Source organism: Pavona decussata, unplaced genomic scaffold (genome assembly GCF_977016875.1).
Source record: "Pavona decussata unplaced genomic scaffold, jaPavDecu1.1 SCAFFOLD_47, whole genome shotgun sequence".
In the NCBI taxonomy this organism is placed as follows: domain Eukaryota; kingdom Metazoa; phylum Cnidaria; class Anthozoa; order Scleractinia; family Agariciidae; genus Pavona; species Pavona decussata.
Window position 1 is genome coordinate 1,263,233 of NW_028145469.1, and position 19,564 is coordinate 1,282,796.

The 19,564-nt window shown below is 39.6% G+C and overlaps 1 protein-coding gene and 1 long non-coding RNA gene across 2 annotated transcripts; both read left to right on the forward strand.

Annotated features, from left to right (window-relative positions):
* Positions 1 to 3,468: 3,468 nt before the first annotated feature.
* Positions 3,469 to 8,535, forward strand: LOC146482184 (E3 ubiquitin-protein ligase TRIM45-like). The gene is made up of 2 exons (XM_085107455.1): positions 3,469 to 6,819; positions 7,967 to 8,535. Exon 1 carries the CDS (start codon positions 4,288 to 4,290, stop codon positions 6,529 to 6,531), a length of 2,244 nt encoding a protein of 747 aa, XP_084963581.1. The 5' UTR covers positions 3,469 to 4,287; the 3' UTR covers positions 6,532 to 6,819; positions 7,967 to 8,535.
* Positions 8,536 to 12,152: 3,617 nt separating this feature from the next.
* Positions 12,153 to 14,199, forward strand: LOC146482185 (uncharacterized). The gene is made up of 2 exons (XR_014864174.1): positions 12,153 to 12,779; positions 12,894 to 14,199. It is a non-coding gene; the product is annotated as an uncharacterized LOC146482185 (long non-coding RNA).
* The last annotated feature ends 5,365 nt before the right edge of the window (positions 14,200 to 19,564 follow it).

The following is a 19,564-nucleotide window of genomic DNA, read 5'->3' on the forward strand; positions in this document are numbered from 1 at the left end:
AATACATAACGCAGCATAGCTCATCGACTATGAAACTGAACAAAAAGAATTAAGTGGCCCTTGTCGAAACCCACATTGCAATGACACTGTTTAAGGAACTAAGTGCTGCTCGGGAAATTCCACAAGAACAGGAATCACAAGATGGCGAGGACCAAGAAGTTTTAGCTGAAGAAAGGAAAGTTTGTGAGTGAGAAGGTAACTAGACTGACACTGATGCTGAACTCAATGACTCTGTTTGTAGAGGCTATGGAGATGGTCGTTTTATGATTTGCTGTGACTCTTGTGATGAATGGTACCATGGGGAGTGTTTCGGGATAGATGAAACTGAGCGAAAGAAATACGTAGAGACTTACATTCTGTTTATCTGTCCGTTTTGTCAAGCAACATGATGAAGGTAACTTCTGCTCTTCTCTGTTCTCTCTGTTTAGGACTGACTTAAGGAACCCTCTGTTGTAAAATCGCTAACAAAGGACTCCTGAATCTGCTAGTCTTTTGCTATTACATTCAGTAAAAGTGATCAGTTACTGTATTCGATTCTTTTAGTTTGATTTGAATTATGGAGGATTAATGACTTGTAAAACGAGTGATGGATACTACGAAGACGGTTGAATACCCACTGATAACAATGTATATGTACAAAAATTGTCCGGCGAATAAATATAAGCGATAATAGTAACACAGTGTTTATAGGAATAAATGTCCTCAGTGACAGATATTACAAAGATGGTTGAGTACCCACTAATAACAGTGTATATGTACAAATTGTCTGACTGGCTAAAAGATAAGCAATAACGGTAGCATACAGTGTTTATGGCAATAAATGTCTTCTATTGCAGTTTATTTACTGTTTCTTGCATGTTATTATCTGCGGCCTGGTCACTGTTTTTGTCACTCATATCATCAGCCTCGCTTCCGCTCTTATGAGAGTCAATTCTGACGCCTGAACTTCTACCCTCTTCAACGTGGTTTTCTTCGTGTGTATTTCTCATGCAAATGTTTTCCAACGCCTCCTCTTGCTCCTTTTCCAAAGCCACTAGAAGATCATTACCAAACTCATCTGGCACCGAATTTAGTAACGTACATTTTCCACGATGACTAAAGTGGTTTAATAGCTATACCAAATGCTTTAACTTTGATTTTGTAATACGGAGATTCCCCTCCCTATCGACTTTAACTTCGCAATCGGGGAAAAGGAACCCATTTGCAATATACTCTTCCCTGACTTCTTGACTACAAATTTGGTCAAACAACTTTTCAACATTTCGGTTGAAAATTTTTTCTTTTGGCTTCTTATTTTTCTTCTTCTTCTTTCTCAAGCGCCACCAGAAGAACTTTTCTCCCTTGCACCATAGATTCGTTTGCACCGCCCCTCAGCCTCCTTTGCATTTATCCGCCATCTGTTGTATGTTTGCATGAAGTGCCCTTAGTTCTTCAATGAACTTCAAGTTGCAATCATGGCTGAACTGCTTCCAATCCAGTTTAAGGTGTCTGCCTTGAATATCAAAGAGGGACTGATCATGTGTTTTAATTTCGTTGGTCAAATTTTCAATACCCGTCTTCAGTAACACAAGACGTTTCCCCACTTCACCAATTACATTAGAATCATTGATGTTTGGTACATAGGCTTGATCCACTCATGTCCAATATACACAAACGGATACGAATCGTCAAAACACCCTCACCAATCGTACCATTGGTAAAATATTACGATTTGTCAAAGACGCCTTACGATTCGTACCATTGGAACGAACGGTAAGCTCCTCAGTCGATCGGAATTCCATTGGTGAAATGCATCTCATTAACACTTGTAAGCCGTGCAAAAACGAATGGTCGATGGGTACCATTGGTACAAATGGAAAAGTAGTCAATCGATTGGTTAACCATTGGTTAAACAACGCTACACTACGTCACGTTTTCTTGGCTTTTCAAACTATAAAAACCAGGCGCTTTGTATTAAAACAGAATTATCGATACAGAGTTCAACTTTTTAAATGCGTCTGCAAAACGGCTACACAAGTGTTGAAACAACAGTTTCTAAAAGCTTACCCCCCTTATTTCAACTGCATTAACCCCCCCCCCCCTTTTTCATTCATTTTGAAAATTTTAATTTCCCCCCCCCCCCACTCTAAACACCCCACCCCACCCCCCCTCTCAGGCATAAATAACGAACAGTCCATTAACATCCAGCATATGGCTTATGACTAGACTATAGTCCAAAATATAATATAATCCATCAAATATTTTCGCTCGCGCGATTGGTCTAAACGCCTCACGTGACCGAACATACCCCAGCTAAAACTGGGGAATATCCGATGATATTCCCCAATTTCAAAAACTTCAAGGCGCGTCAAGCTTACAATTAAAATTAATGTCAAGATGGGCGAACGGTTTGCTTTTGTGACAGAAGGAGAGATAAACCTGCTGGTCGATAAAGCAGTATCAGAAAACAACATACGCTCTAAACGTTTTTGACGGTAAACTGTTCTTAAACGAAATGTTCAAATACTCAAGCTCGTTGCCACATGTTGCGAAAAATATTTGAAGGATAATAACCACAATAGCCTCCATTTGGCGCGAACCAAGCTCACAGTTTTCCTCGAGCTTCGCTCTCGGAAAACTGTTCGCTTCTCGGAACAGATAATGTCCGCGGACAAATATCTGAGCATATTTTCGTGCCAAATGGAGGCTATTGTTTATTTATTATTAAACCGTCGAGTAGTAATGGTAATTAGAGCTCAAAGATGGAGCAGACGGATGATTGTCGAAAAATCAAGGTAACGGAGGTTATTCCCTTATCCATAACCACGTACTTACATGACTCGAAGGTATACTTTTGTCACTGCTTTATACATTGTCAAAACTAACTTCCTATTTGTGGGTACTGTAATAAAAGAGAAACAATTTATACGGACGATAACGAGGATAATGTATTTCTAGCTTTTTTTTACACACGCCATATTTAGGTAACGGAGGTTACGCTATAATTGAAGACAATGTTATAATTACGAAATTGTGATGAGAAAAGGGATGAGGAAGACGTTTTTATGTTCGGTGAAACCTACATCCTTTTAGCTTTCATCTGGCGCTGCTAACATGGGCACTGTCTGTCGGAAAAAGGCAAAGTGCAAGAATTTCTTTTCAAGAACTGAAGAAAAGACAACTAAAAATTCAACGTTTTGGGATGTTTGAGGATGAAAATCTCAACCAAAAGAAATCAGCTTGAGCTCGGATGCTACTTTTTTTAAAAGATCTTCCTGTGATGAAAAAAAGTAAAAAAAAAACCTCCCAATAAACTTTTTTAAAGGTATTTTTTTTGCAGAGACGGGTGAAAACGGTTTTGGCCCATTTTAACTGGGAATGAGTGATAAGAGTGTATTATTTTTCTCTGTGTTTTATTGAACCGGCTCTTATCAAGCTAAAACTACGCGCGATAAGAAAACATTCCTGGGAATCACAGACCAAAACGAAACAGTCAACAAGCTTTTAAAACAACATTCTGAGATTGGCTCACAAAAATTCATTCTGTGGTATAATAAACTGTCGAGAAGATCCAGGAAAAGAAAAGAAAATTAGAAATGTTCAAACTTTCCTCTACTTGTAAGGCTTCGCCGTGACTATTCATTATTTACATAACTTCTAATTAACGTGGTAGTTTCAGTCACTTCATTGACCTCATATTATGGACTGAGTTATTGGTATTTCATCTCATTTTGATTTGCATGACTTGGCGTCATCAAACAAAACCTTGGCGCGTCAGGAGCACATACCTGGGAATCAGAAACCAAAACCAAACAGTTAACAACCTCTTACACTGACAGCTTTCTTTGATTGCCTCATACGCCAATGATTCCCAGAAAAAACTTAAGATAGAAAATCACAAGACTTCATTGCGTGGTGCAAAATGCTGAGAAAGTCGAAGAGAAGAAGAAGAGAATTTACTTCAATCTTTCTTATTAACCAAACTTCTAAGAAGTGTGTTCCGCCGCAATTGTTTTATGTTGGCATTATTTATAATTATTCCTGTAGTTTGACAGCTTTATAATAGAAGCTTTAATAATAAAGTTCATTAAGCTTTTCTGTTTTGAAGGACATTACTTTTTGCAAACAACAACGTGCACATTTCTGAGAATCAGAACCAAAACCAAACCATCAACAACCTCTTAAGCGTCTCGTAAATGGCGCAAACACTTAAGATTCCTAGAAAAGCTAAAGATAAAAGATCACAAGACTCCATTGTGTGTTTAAGACTGCCGCAAGGGTCACCCTTCGTTTGTGTGCGAAAACAACATGGATATCCAAACGTTGCTTTACAATCTCCGCGAAGAAGTGTCTTGTCCGGTGTGTTCGGACTTATTTAAGGATCCCAGACAGCTTTCCTGTTTACATAGTTTCTGTCTGCATTGTTTGAAACACTGGCATCAGTCGAGTGGCGGTCAAAATGCATTCAGATGTCCTAAGTGCCAAGCCCTTAGCCGAGTGCCTGCAAGCGGCGATCTGAAGGATCTTCCCACCAGCTTTTATCTGAACGGCATGATTGATGTGCTAGCCATTAAAGATTGCAACACCACCCAAGTAACGTGTGGAAACTGCGACAAGAAAAGCTCTGAGGCTTCGTACTGCTTTCAGTGTTGCATGTTTTACTGTGAACAGTGCCTGATTGGACACAACATGATGCGAAACAACAAAGATCATCGTGTTCTTGCGGTGAAAGAGTTCCAAGACAAGGACTTTCAGGATGTATTGAATCGACCTGTCTTTTGCTCAAGACAAGGACACCAAAAAGAAGAGTTGAAGTACGTCTGTAAGAAATGCGAAGCAGCAGTTTGCCAAACTTGTGTCACTTTGGATCATGGAGGACATACATTGAAATTAATCGAGGAAGAAGCCGAGGCTCAAAAGATCGAGATGACAGCTCTTATACAAGAACAAAGACACAACTTGCAAGAAGAAATGAACTTAATTATTCAACTTGATGAAGAGTACACTAAACTGATTGAACAAAGCGAAATCGTGAAAAGGAGTGTCAACAGGTTTACCGATGACTTGATCAAAACAATTCAAGCGAAGAGACAAAATATTCTCGCTGCGGTAGATAACGAAACAAGGAAGTCGGGTGAAAGTGTTGCAATGACAAAGACTGAGATTCAACAGAAAATATCTATGATCGAATCATCGCTGGAAAAAGCTGATAAACTGGTAACACGAAGTATAAACGCTGAGGTCGTTCAGCTTAAAAAATCATTGGCAACGATTCTGGAAGAAGTAGATCAAGCCAAGCATATTTCTCGTGACCCTGAATATCTGCCAACTGTGGCTTTCGTGGAAAACCAAAACATTGAGAATATTATCAAAAGCGAAGAAATTGGATTCTTGGAAATTTTGTTCCAAACAAAAGCAAGTGAATCCATTGCTGAAGGCAAGGGAGTCAGAAAAGGAACTGTTGAGCGTGAAGCTCAATTTAATTTGACAACAAGAAACGCTAACAAAAAACAGTGTTATGATAAGCGTGACAATGTAACGGTGGAGATGAGAGACGAGCATGGGCGAGAATGCGTGACAAAAGTGCAAATAGATGATAACAAAGATGGAATCTACAACATAAGCTATTCTCCCAAAGTTCAAGGTAGCTGTAAATTGTCAATTAAGGTAAACGGGGAACATGTTCGTGACAGTCCTTTTACTGTGCTAGTAAAACCATTTTCTACCAAGCCTGTTTTATCTCTTGGAAAATACGGTTCGGATGTTGGAATGTTTAAGTATCCTCAGGGGGTGGCAGTGAGTAACAGGGATGAAATGGCAGTAACTGACTGGGGGAACCACAGGGTTCAAATCTTCAACGGTAATGGCGCTTTTATAAGATCCTTTGGTCGCGACGGTAGTAACCAGGGGGAATTTCAATACCCTTATGGAATAGCCTTTGATAAGGATGGAAAGATTTTTGTAGCAGACAGCAATAATCATAGGGTGCAAATTTTCAATGAGGAGGGTAGGTACATAGATATGTTTGGTGGGAAAGGAAGCCTTGATAGTCAGCTCTCTTACCCTTTGGGTTTGTCCTTGGATAGCCGTGGAAATATTATTGTTGCTGATTCAGGTAACAAACTGATTAAAATCTTTTCCCATGATGGCAAATTTCTAATGAAGATAGGTGGGCCCGGTTCTTTTAGTCGTCCTGTCCACTGTGTTCAGTGTGATGAATATCTCGTAGTGTCAGACTCTGGTGATCATAACATAAATGTGTTCAGTAGGGAGGGGGAGTATAAGTATAAGTTTGGTAAGCAAGGTGGAGGGGATGGGGAGTTTAATTTTCCACGTTTTTTGTCAGTGACCAAGTCAGGACTGCTAATGGTGTGTGATGAGGGTAATCATAGAATACAAGTCTTTGAACTGAATGGTAAGTTTGTTGGCAAGTTTGGGACAAGGGGCAGCAACTTAGGAGAATTCTATCAACTGTGTTCTGTAGCAGTTTTAGGTAAGGACCATATTATTGTTTGTGATAAGGACAATAATCGAATTCAAATATTTCAGTGAAAAGTGTCCGCTTTACAAACAGTAAAGCTACATCTTCGTATTTTTATTGCAAACCCGTTTTTACTGTAGCTATGAAAACATTCACTATTTTCGTTTGTAGAATTTTAGCTTTTTGGCGTTATGGGTGAAATCGGGACCTATCTTGTTCAACAGTAACTGGTTTGATTCAAGCAAAAAGTTTGCAGGGCTTTCGGAAGATTAGGATAAGGGCATAATTTAAATTTAATTTGATTTATGATTTGTAAAGTGCTTGTTAGGCCAACATTCTCTAATGGGTAAGATATATGCGTTATTGACCAAGTGTGAGGTCAAGATGGCTGGATATTGGCCAAGTTCTTTTTTTTGCGTTTTTATGGACCTCGACTTCGTCTCGGTCCATAAAAACGCAAAAAAAGAACGAGGCCAATATCCCGCCATCTTGACCGAACAAGCTTGGTCAATAAAGGATTTATTATATGGCTTTACGTTCAAGTTAAAACTACAACAACAAAACAAAACAAAACAGGACGTTAAACTGCTCTGCTCGCCGGAAAGAAATTCTAGCCGGCCGGTGTAAGATTTATTTTCAGTGCATTTTTGGATTAGCATGTAATCGAGGAAAACAAGGAATCCTAAATTATCTTAGGGCTCTAACTTTATAATGGCTTAAACAATTATTGAGAACGAAACATTTAGATTTTCGCAAGAGCGGAAAGATTTGAATAGAATCCGGCAAACTCGCCATTTTCAGCCGATCGCGCGGTGGCGTAAATAATAAACATTTTTACACAGTTTTCGGCTTCCAATCATTAATTCTTGAATGAAACAATAGATTTTGAGATTATATGCAAACATAAGCCGAAAAAAAGAGCGGGTAAATCAGAAAACTGGGCGAAACTTTGATAAGATTTTGTTGTTTACAACAAGCAAGACGCGGCTAAATTAAAAACGTGAGCTTCTTCGGCGAATTTGAGAAAAATACTTTTCTGAACTGCTCTAAACACTTAACGCAACTTCCACTACGCTATGATTTAAATACAGTCATTGCAAACCTAGAGAACTTGTCAATTTGGCACTCGACTCAAGACAATAAGTGTTACAAAATCAGCTCTATCTAAAATACTTTACGCAGAGCAACTCACCGATTCAACTCACATTCATTGTAGCTGACACAAAATTTTCACTACACCAGGACGATTCCATTCTCTTTCCTTTCCTTTAGGTAAATGTTGAGAGTTTACCGAACTTTTTAGTGAGCGTTTTCCCGAAAAACAACGCGAAAATCGAAGAAAAGATTGCATTGTTGTTGGGATTAAACTTTCGATGCTAAGCGGACGGGCAACGGGTAATCCCGAGCGGGCAAGATAGCTCCATCTTGCCCGCTCGGATAGCCAATCACAGCGCAGGATTTGACTCATCTTGCCCGCTCGCGGAGCCAGCCATATAATAAAGGTAGTTCTTTGCTAAATTGTAGTTTGGTATATTTTGTATAGAACAATATATACTATATTATTGTATTTTGTAATGTATATTTTGCATTTTTCTATGAACGTAACTCTCACTATATAAGATATCCTGAGCATTTCAGTTGCCATCATATTTTCTCGCTTTACCGACATAGTCACATTTTACCTCTTCAGCGGCTTTTGCCACGCGTGACCGGTGTAGCAAACTGAATTGTTCCCGGCTAGAAAACAAACTTAACATGCATGGGCTGTTTCAACATCAAACCTTACCATTGAAAAAGCAATAGCTGTTTTCCCTAGCAGACTATTCTGAGTGGTTAGCTCTGTAATTTAATTAGCACTATTTAGTATACGCACCAAAAATTACATAACTTGTAATTTTTTTTAACTGTGATAAGGTTTTAACTGTTCATAAATCTGAAAATGAGTGTGTGTAAGATTGAACAATCCTGTATAGAAATATTAGTATGACGATGGACAATGATCTTGAAAATTGTACGAGTTCATGCTGCAAAACTAGTTTATTAACACGAACAATTGAAATAAATGATAAAATGTGTATAAAAAAACTTTTGTAATTTTGATTTGTTTTTTAAAATCCCTGGTACCAAGAGATGTCAAATGAAGGTTTCGCTACAGTGAAGTTAAACAGGACAACACCACTATCTATTGGTTTGTACACAGCAGAGATCAGAGAAACCTTGCGACTGCCTGATTGAATAATCCCTTCTTCACGCGCTAAGCCCGCCAGTTCTTGTTTGGTAGAGCTGATATTGGAAATCTTATATGGGGCTTTTTCATGTAAGCTCATGCACTGTAATATATATTTCTCAAATCCTTTCTTTACACCCACACGCTTTCTGTTTTCTCGCACTTGCAGCAAAAGTGAACATTGGATTAGTGATTCCTTCCCATCTTGGCTTTCCAGTCATCGATTTTGTCCCCTCGCCTTTTAGACAGATCCACATAACATCTCTTTGGTAGAAGGGGTGGATCAGATTACCATAGTTTCTGGTCGGTGGGGGATCGGATAAGATCGAGAGGGAAGGAGTGGGGGGGCACATCCACATAACGTCTGGTTTGTTTAAGGGGCAGATTCCCATAATATTTGGTTGGTGGGGAATGAGGAGGGGGGGGGGAGTGATCAGATTCCAATAACGTCTGGTTGGTTGGATATTCGCACAATGTCTGGTTGGTGGGGTGAATTTGCATAATGTCCGGTTTGTGTGTGGGGGGGGGGGGGGAATTCGCATGATATCTGGTTGGTGGGGGAGGGGGAATTCGCGTAATGTCCGGTTGGTGGGGAGGGGGATTTGCATAATGTCTGGTTGGCGGGGGGAATTCGCATAATGCCCGGTTTCTGGGGGGGGGGGGGGAATTGCATAATGTCTGGTTGGTGGGTGGGAATTCGCATAATGTCTGGTTGGTGTGTGTGTGGGTGGTGTAGATCCAGATATATAACATCTGGTTGGTTTAGGGGTACATATTCTCACAATGTCTGGTTGGTGGGGGTAGGGGGTAAAGCGCAAATATACTAATGTCTAGTAGGATGGAGACAGGAAGGGGCGTTAGTCGTCCACAGTCACAACATTTTTCTTAGACAAATACAACTGCAACAAGCTAAGGATATAGGAGACAAAACCGCAAAAATAACCAACATGTATTTGGTGGGAATGAAACAATGAACACAGTGATGGCAGATGTGAGCCATCTCTGATCCATGAGGATCAAAAATCAGACCAAAAGATCAAAAATATCAAATTTATGAACTATCATATATGTAAACTGCGGACGAAACACTGAATAGATCGATGAGAGAACAATAATATCGCATTCCAATTTAATTGGGTGCTTTTGTTATACACTTATTGCGATTTTGTGACGGCAATACCGCATATTCCTTATTGGGCGGAGTCGCGTAGCGACGGAGCCCAATACGGAATATATTTTCTCCCAACGCCATCAGTATAATGCGGTATTTCCGTCTCAAAATCGCAATTAGTTTTGTATTGCGATTCATTAAGGACAATTACGGCGAAACTGAACAGAAATCATTTGGCGCCTGGTCAAAATGTATAGTCTTGCCACCTGCGAACGTATGCATGGTAACATTTTTCACGTGCAAACAAATTTTTCGTGTCTAAAATCGTTTAATTGAAAAAACGTTGAAATTCAGTGGAAGAATTGTAGAGGTCCCCTATCGTTTCCTGTGGTGATGAATTGGGCTAAATACTAAATTTTGATATTTGCGAACATCGATATTAAGATAGCGAGTCTAAAACTAACGCAACTGAGCCGAGTAAGGAAAGAAGTAGCATTGTACTCTTAGACGACGAGGAGATTGTAGAGTTCCAGAGAAGCAGGTCGCGAAGAATACTGTCAAAGGAACTGAGAGTGCTGTTCGTCGCCTTCAAGCGTGGTACAACAATCGACAGGCAAGACACTGGATTTGACAAGCATGAACAAAATCAACGCTTCCGACCTGCTGAAGCACTTCTTTCCCGAAAAAAAAAAAAACAGAAGGAAATGTTTGATCGACAGCTGGCACCAGGAAGGTGCTCCACAGCTGTCTACAACAGTTCGGCCACAACTGTGAACACGACGAGCACTGGCAGTTTTTAGCCAATCTTTTCAACTGTTCCACTTAGAACTCTTGCCAGATTAACATTAGTTTCCCAAATGGCAAGTGACTTTCCATTTCATGACAATCTATTATTAACCAACATGTAAAAAGGCAGATGTTCCATATCCTTTCTGGTTCATCCAGGGTGAAGCCCTGGATCATTGTGATCAGTAGAAATAATTTTTTCAGAGGTAAACACTAAAACCTAAACAAATATTACTTTTTTAAGCGCATATTATAAACCTAGTGCGGATGTTATATATCCTTTCTGATTCATCCAGGTTGACTTCCTAGGATCACTGTATGCTTGAATGCTCTGGGATATACACTCGATTGCAAAAACGTTGACACCTAAAAAGCATAAACCATGAACGATGAGACCCAACGGATTTGTGGGTAGTGTTTAAAAATTGGCTCTTGTTGGCCAACTTGACCCTTTAAGGAAAGCTTGGACAGTTTCCATCATTCACAACGTGCAACTAATTTTGGTTATCAACCGTCGCGGGAGAATATTATGCAAATAAATTTAGTACACTTATACCCATAAAGCCATTGGGTCTCATCGTTCACGGTTTATGCTTTTTAGGTGTCAACGTTTTTGCAATCGAGTGTATAACACAAACGATATAGACTCAATTTTTTTTTCTTTACTGCACGCGCGATCATTTTTACATGATTTAACCGTGAGACCAATCATTTTTCATTTGCAGGAAATAATGACTGAAGTGGATTTTTTTCTTTAGTGTCACGAATCGAAAAATATAACCGTGAGACCAATCATTTCTCATTTGCGGAAAATAATGACTTAAGTGGATTTTTTTCTTTAGTGTCACGAATCGAAAAATATAGCATTTGCGTTGACATCACTGATTTTCAGACAATTTTTGTACAATCTAATTATTGAATCTTGAGGATTCCTCTGATCTGGATTCTGGATTTCGGATTCCGGATTCCGGGTTTAAGTGCTTCCAGAAAACCAGACACTGATTGAGCATGTATTTGAGTAAAAAACAAAAACAAAAAAGCATTGACATTATTTTCAGACTATTTTTGTACAACCTAATTGCTGAGTCTTGAGGATTCCTCTGTATCCGGATTCCGGAAAATGCCAGCATAACTTTTGACATCTCTCCTTTATTTGTGTCTGCAGTATAGTTTGAGGTTCCTGTTTGGTAGTCTCCCTCGCAGCCGTTTTTAGTGTCGTCACGCAACGCTCGGGAGGAGCGTTGCGTGACGACACTAAAAACGGCTGCGAGGGAGACTACTTGTTTGGCGTACCGACGTGATTTTTAGGGAGTTATTTTAAGGTACCTCAAGTTGATGAATCTTGAGGATTCCTCTGGATCCGGATTCCGGTTTTCTGTTCCGGATTCCGAGTATCGGAATAAGGTGCCTTCAAGGTGTCTTCAAGAAAAAAAAAACTGCTTTTCTTATCACTGCTGAATTTCCCTTAGACCAAACTATAAAGTTCCAGTAACGGAAGATTTACAATGTATTTTTTTATTTTTAGTTTCAGAACTCCACGAAATCGCTTCAAATCGATACCACTGAATCGATACAAAAGGATATACAGAGAAGTTTAAATCGTTTCAAGTTTTGCCTGCAAATACGATACACTTATTTTCCCCATACAAACCCGTATAATTTGGCTATTAGTACGCAATTGCTCAAATTACGTGACTTTAATGTTTACGTTAGGCTGAAGGTTGGCAATTGGCTACCTGTAAGATATACCTTGCGCTGACAATTTTAATATTTTGTGTGGTTTCTACAAAGTCTTTACTTAAGGTGGCAAATGGCACCGGCCTTCGTTTAAATGACAGACTGAAAGCGAAGGAATATGCCTGGACAGTTCACTTCTAATTTGGCAGTACTAGTGTGGACGTGCAATTCATCATGACCTGATCCGACATCCGGCATGACATCCGCTCTTACGTCACGATCAAATAGACGTAATAAACCGAAGGACATCCAGATTTTGACATTCATTGCGAGCCGCACAGAGCAGAATGGTGGTTTTCATGCTCTCGTTCTTTCAGGAGCCTGTTTCGTCCGATTGGTTGAAATTCGCCGTCATTTCAAAGGCTCTTTTTCTGATGTAAAGTTGTAACATATTCTGGGTCGTATCTACATAAGTTTTCAACTGGAGAAAGCAACAGACCAGAAAACATAAAAAGAAGGTAGGTTGAATCCAGCTGTTGAATCGCATCATGCATTCGAAGATCTGTTCGCCAGCTATGACGCCGTTTATGTTCCTTATCTTCATTGAGTAATTTTCTCTTTCTTTTCTCCAGTACAGGAAAGATGGCTGCGATTCCAATGAGCGCAGCTTACGTCCGAAAGCTCACAAAGACATCAAAGCCAAGTTATAATGAAGACTGTATTATTCAGATGAAGAACGAGGAGGATATGAAAGAACTGCGAAGGTCATTTCTGAGGAGCTTTACATTTATACACAAGATTTCTGCGACCTGTTCTGACCAAGCTATACGAGTCTACGTTGAAAAGAACAACTCTTAATTTTCATCATCTTTAAACTTGAACTGACCAGTAGGAATTATTTATACCCTGGTATTTATAAGTGGCATTTTCATTGCCACATCGCTGAGTGGTATAGACACAACCTCACACGTTCGTCTTCCCCAGAAGTGCTTTTATTTTCTGAACCCAAAATACTGGTAGCGACCGGTGGATGAAGATTCAAGGACATGTAGGTAGCGCGTCATGATAATTCGAAGCAGAAATACAAAGTAAACACAAATTGCGAGTGGTTGGTCTTGGGCCTGTACGTTAGTCTAGCAACGGTTGTGATAACTTAGTAGCTGTAAGAAATTCTTCAATTTCTAACCTTTTTTGGGTTTGTTGTGTTATATGCAGGATCTAGAACAATGTTCACAACAGTAGGAAGTCCGCTTTCGATGTGACGACGTGCACGTCTGTGAATCGTGATGATTTGTACGTGCAAAAACTCGCCCTTATCGATATCGTATCATAATTAGATAAAGTAGTTAGAAGAATTTTCAAAAAACAGGCTTTCAACCCCGGTTAATTTCGCTAGCTAGATACATGGTTATCAGAACAAAAAAAATTTTTTTTTTCAATAATTAAATTCAGTGGTGAGACAGCTGTCACCTCGTGCGGCTCAGTGAAGATCAATCGACAAACACTGCTTGCGTGACAACATTTGTGACCTCTAAAAATGTTTACATTCCCGGGTTTCAACACGTTGAGGGTTTTATTTTGGAATCTATTGTTTGATATCACATATACAGCATGTAACAATCCGCTTATTATAAATCATGGATGGATGATTATCAATTTGTCTTCACTGATCGTCTTTCATGTAACATATTTCCGGTATTAAATAAAGCCGATTATGCGTTGTGACATCGTGGCCCTGTGAGTAGGGGCTATTTATGATGACTTTTATGAAGTGTGACCACAGACAAAACCTTTTGAAAAGCACCTTTATGAGATGCTGTCCGTTGAGGTCTTGAGTCTGTAAAATAAAAATCCTGAACTGTGACTGTTCAGATTGAACCTGACACTGTTGCTGCTTGTCATTTTACCTTGTTTGTAATAAAGTTGGTTCTATTTTTACGGTATGTGGATGAAATTCCTAAGAACTGCCATTTAAATGGCAGCTATCAAATAGTATATTCGGTGTTGTTTTTTATACTGCACAAGGTAGTTCAGACTTAAAAAATTAAAGTAAATAATTGTCTGATTTGCATGCCTCGTTTCTATTCAGATCTTCAGTCATTGTTTTAAATGCACACCTCTAAAACAAGCTTGAAACGATGTGCAAGAATAATGGCAAAAAAAAAAATGAAACCGAAATAAACTGAAACTGAAGCTATTTGTGTATTCACGTTTAAATATTTGGCTTAATCAAATTTAAAAGTACTCTTTCTCAATGTTAACTCACTGTCGCACGTCTTTTTATCCTTCCTCAATCCACAGTAGTCTCACTACTGGATCGCAAGCCTTCTGTATTTAGCACAATGAAAAAAATCTATATTTCCGTTTCGGGTGTGTTAATTCAAAGCTCACTTAAATTAAAGGCCTAATACGCGTAGCTAGCTTAAACAAGAAGTTCTGAATATTGTAATAGTAAGAATATTGTGTGTCGTCTATAATGTATTTATGTTGTATTTTTTTTGTTAATGGCAAATAAATTGAATTGAATTGAATTGAATTGAAAAAGGCCAAGCCCATCCGTCATTTCACACCTTTGCGGGTTTAGGCGCCGTTCAATCGTGGCAATTTGTTCACTCAAGCGTCCTCTGAAAAACTATGCTTCAAAGTTTCATAATATCAACAGAAAAATCAATATCAAGTTCTTATTTTGTTTTACAGGGTATATTTTGAAAACTAAGCCAATTTTACCGGTAAGGGCCGTGGAAAAACACGCATGTTGTTTGTCAGTTGTTTACGCTCTGATGGTTGATTGACAACTGAAAGTGAAATGGCCAGGCCAGGCCCTTTTTGCCGGAACAGCTTCCAAAGTACGTCATTTGCTCTTCCTTCCTGCTCAGGATTCGTCTTCTTGCTAAACCAGTTCAATTATAATTAAGGTCCTCTCATGCGACGTTCGACGTTTGGCTCGGGCCCAATTTTTTTCAAATAACATCAATTTATAAATGCATTTCCATTTCTATACATTTTTTTACATTTTTTTATTATAGAAAATTCCACATACATACATACATACATACATACATACATACATACCTACATACAGTACTTACACTTACGTACACCATTGACACATAAATTGAATACACCAAGAAAAAATAATCTATATCTATACATGGCATTACCTATCTGAGTATATAGACACACTCAATTAAGTTATACCCGGGGGGGGGGGGTACTCCCTATAATGGCCTATACGGGGAGGCTCCGCCCGGAAGGGGTACCTTTTTCACGTTCCAGGTATATGAAAGGGTAGGGATTTCACGAGTCAATGGAGGGTATACGAAACGGGTACCTTTTCTGCCAAAAAATGGTCTATAGAGGTCGGACCTCGGAGCGGAGCCTCCCCGTATTATATTTTTTAGTACCCCCAGGGGGGATAAACTACTCTGTGCAGTACAAAAAAACAGAAACTAAAACGGTGCAAAGGGAAAGCACTGCCTTACAGTGTTACAGCTCTACAGTGACGTCGAGCCTGTTCCTCTACTGATTCTCTTGGATCGGAGTAAGGAGAGAAAGCAGCGAACTCGAGATTCCCCATCTGAGAGCTTGGAACAGTTGTATAATCAAATCTCGAAATGTTTTTCCCGCATATTACAACTTTGTGTAGTAATTTCGTAACCTCCTTTGGCTAATTTAAGTTAGAATGTAAAATTTAATACGGGTAGCGTTCTATAAGTTTGTCAGTTTCAGTTATTACATCAAGTTTTTGCCCGAGTTGTAAATCTATGTTGCGAACGTCCGGTAACTGGAGATTTGTTCGTTCAGTTAAGACTTACTTATTTTCTTTGTTACCGAACCTTTCGTTAACGTGAAAGACAGTCGTGGAAATGTTCGCAATAAAGCACCGGGATATCATCGTTTGAATCATTGTATCATGTTCATCGCTCGCATCAGTTTTGGTTTTTGGGTTTCTTTTAGCGACACGATAAGGACGTTTGCTGGACAATGAACTGTAGGAAGAAACTGTAACAATTATAAAACGTAACAATAAAAATTCAAAGAATACGCAGACGCCAAAACTATTGCGCAAGTTGTGAATGTAACGTGTGTTTCTACATGAGCCATGTCTTTGTTTAGACAGATGCAGCTTGCCTGCGCAGGACATCGCGCAGCAGACGGACTATAACCTCCAGTAATTATAACCGAGGGTTATACTGAGTCCGGTTACCACATTATTGTCATGTTTTTGTCTCGTGTGAAACGAAACTGAAATCACTGAAACGACTTGTTATATAGACAAGTAACAAATTACATTATCAAATGGGATGAATAATATAGATTTTGCCAATCGCGCAATGTTTTTTTTTTTTTTTGACGATCTGCACAAAATAACAACACCCTACAAGTATCTTTCTCTTTCGTAGTGCTTTCTCGAGTTAAGAGTCAGCATTAATCCGATCTGCTTTTTCACAGCAAGCGGCAGCAATATTGCACTTACAACAGATGTGTCGATTGAAAGGCTTTGTCCCGCTTTTGACTTGTTCGCCCACCTTTATCTGAATACCACCGTTTTTAGGCTTATTCATGTCTTTTGCCTTTGTAAGCTTTTCCACATAAGCTTTGCTGATAGGAACCGAGGCCATTATTTTTTCCTGTTTAAACGAAAACGGCTTTGGTTGAAAATTAATTGTAATTTGTACAACATGCAAGACCAGTCTTGTTAGCTTTACCCCGGCCTCTTGAAGGATCTTTGTTTATGTGCTTGTAGTGCTCCTTGACTAGTTCGGCTTCTTTTTTCCAGTTAAATCTTCGATTATCTTTCAGTTTACATCACACAGAGGGCATTCGAAATGACGGCGAATTTCAACCAATCTGAAGAAACGGGCTCCTGGAAGAAACAATGGAGTAGACCCACCATTTCCTTGGCTGAACACACGGAATCTCAACGCCGCGAAGTGCCTACGAAATATTTGCTTGAAAATCCACTTGAGTCGAAAGATCACAACACGATATGCGAACTGCGAGATTTATCCAACTGTTTCTGTCGCTGTTTTACACTTCCTATGAGTATTTTCTTTCGGAGTTACTGATATATCATCTTATCCGTTCCAAGGCACAGAAAACATGTTACTTGACAGATCATCATTGCGTGGCCACCGTCACGGTGCATAAATTAACTGTGCATGATGGATGACAGTTTTTGCGTGCCTACTTGCACGTCACGAGAACAAAACTGTGGGTACGAATGACAGCAACTTTTTTTTTTCTGTGAAGGATGTCCTGTATTTGGACATATTGCACCTTGCAAATAGACGTTTCATGACAAATGGCTTACTGCAGTGAACGAACCCGCTTTCACTCTTGTACATCATCATATTTACATATCAAGGGTTTAAACAGTGGAACCAAAATTCAATCGAATCACCTTAGACTATCGACTCAAAAAGGGTGCAAGGCACAAATAAACACGCAAAGGAGTTCAGGTGGTATTTTGTATTCACAAATCATTCGTAATTTTGCCTTCAAATAGGAAACGTTTTTCTCCCATACAAAAGCATATAATAATTTCGCTAAATATTACCCAATGGTTATCGCGTGACGCTCAAATTGCCGTGACTTGAGCGTTACAAAGGTTGTTTAATCAATAAATCAATCAATCGTTTTATTTGCCCATTTGAAACTAAATACACGACGGATTAAACCATATTTTCACGGTAACTTACTTTGTCCCTTTGATATAACAGGGCCCGGTTGTTCAAAAGAGGGTTAAGTCAACCTAGGGTTAAATCGGCCTAACCTTGGGGTAAATTTTAACCTCGGGTTAGTTCGCGGTTCGACGGAAAGTTAACACTAACCTTACTCAGGTTAGAGAGCGGGTTAAGTTTAAACCAACGAGCAAGCAGGGTTAAATAGCTAACCTTGCGTTGAATAAAGAATAAAAATGGCGAACTTGTTGTTTTGCGATTTAGGTCGGAGACGACGAGAAAGGAGATTTAGTTAGAGCCGGAACTCCTTCACAGATGATGAGGTACGTGTTCGTTACCGCTTTCACAAGATTCTATTTTATTTATTACTAGTCTTATTGCTGGTGATATAAGTTGCAACACTCAACGAAATCACGCCTTACCGCCGCTCCACCAGGTTTTAAAAGCCCTCAGGTTTTACGTTAGTGGAAGTTTCCTTCAAGTTATAGGCGACACTTTCGGTGTGGATGAGTCCACCGTTTCCCTTGTGCCCTGATTGCGAAACAGCCCCGCTTTATTTAGTGGCCTTCGACAAACGACAAATGTACCACAATCAAAAACGAATTTTATCTTCGCTAACTCAATAAATTTTTTCTTGCCCTGGGAATGCAAGCTTTTCCACTTTTCGCGGTCTTCGGCGGTCGTCCTCATCGCAACTCCCACAACGTTCACGGCATCCACATTTTTTCCAAATTTCATTCTCTTTCTGGTTCGTGATGCTGTCTGTAGGCTTGCTTTGAATAAGCGAGAGGTTTTCTTGCACTTTTCGGCAAAATTTCGGACGGGCTAAAATTTTGTTTTCGGGCTTTGCGTGAGATAGCTAGGGAAGCCATTCAGTGTTGCGCTCGCAACTTGCTCACCATGGCAACAGTATACGAAAAGAGTATTATGCGTTTCTAACCTCAGGTAAGCAGCGTCTAAAACGAGGTTAACAAACCGGCTCATTCACCGTGCTTTGAGCAACGCTTTATTAACCATGAGTTAAACATGCGGTCAAGAAATATAACCTTCGATTAGCCCTAACCTGAGGTTAGTTTAACCTATCTTTTGAACAGGTCATTACAGTGATCCTATGAGAAAATATGGCCTAGTACGAATATTCCCTGCTGTCTTTGTTTCATACGAAAATTATACTTGGGCAGGAGCTCTTAGGTGTAATGCCTACCCACCCCACCCCATCCTCCACCGATTGCGACTGGAGCTATCAGCAAACCCTTAAGGGCTTTACGAGGAGAGCCCCTGATCAAGCCTACAATTGTAAAGTTTTTCAATAACATATCACTGTAATATACAGTATATTATTAATTGCTATTTTGACGTGCTAAGTTTTGACCAACACGAAATTAGAAGTTTCTGCAATTCTTAATGGATCTGTTATTTGTTCATTATTTTCGCGAAATGAATTGGGAGGGGGGGTGATCCTTGAAAACTTTTGCTAGAGGCTCATGTTTGTTTGTTGCAACCCGGCAGCGATTTGTTTGTTGAAAGCCTTCGGGAGGGGTGTTGGGGGATTTAGAAAGGGGCGAGGTGGGCAAGGAGGGTGGTGGGGGTCTAAGAAAGGGGCGGGTTGAGTACTCCTT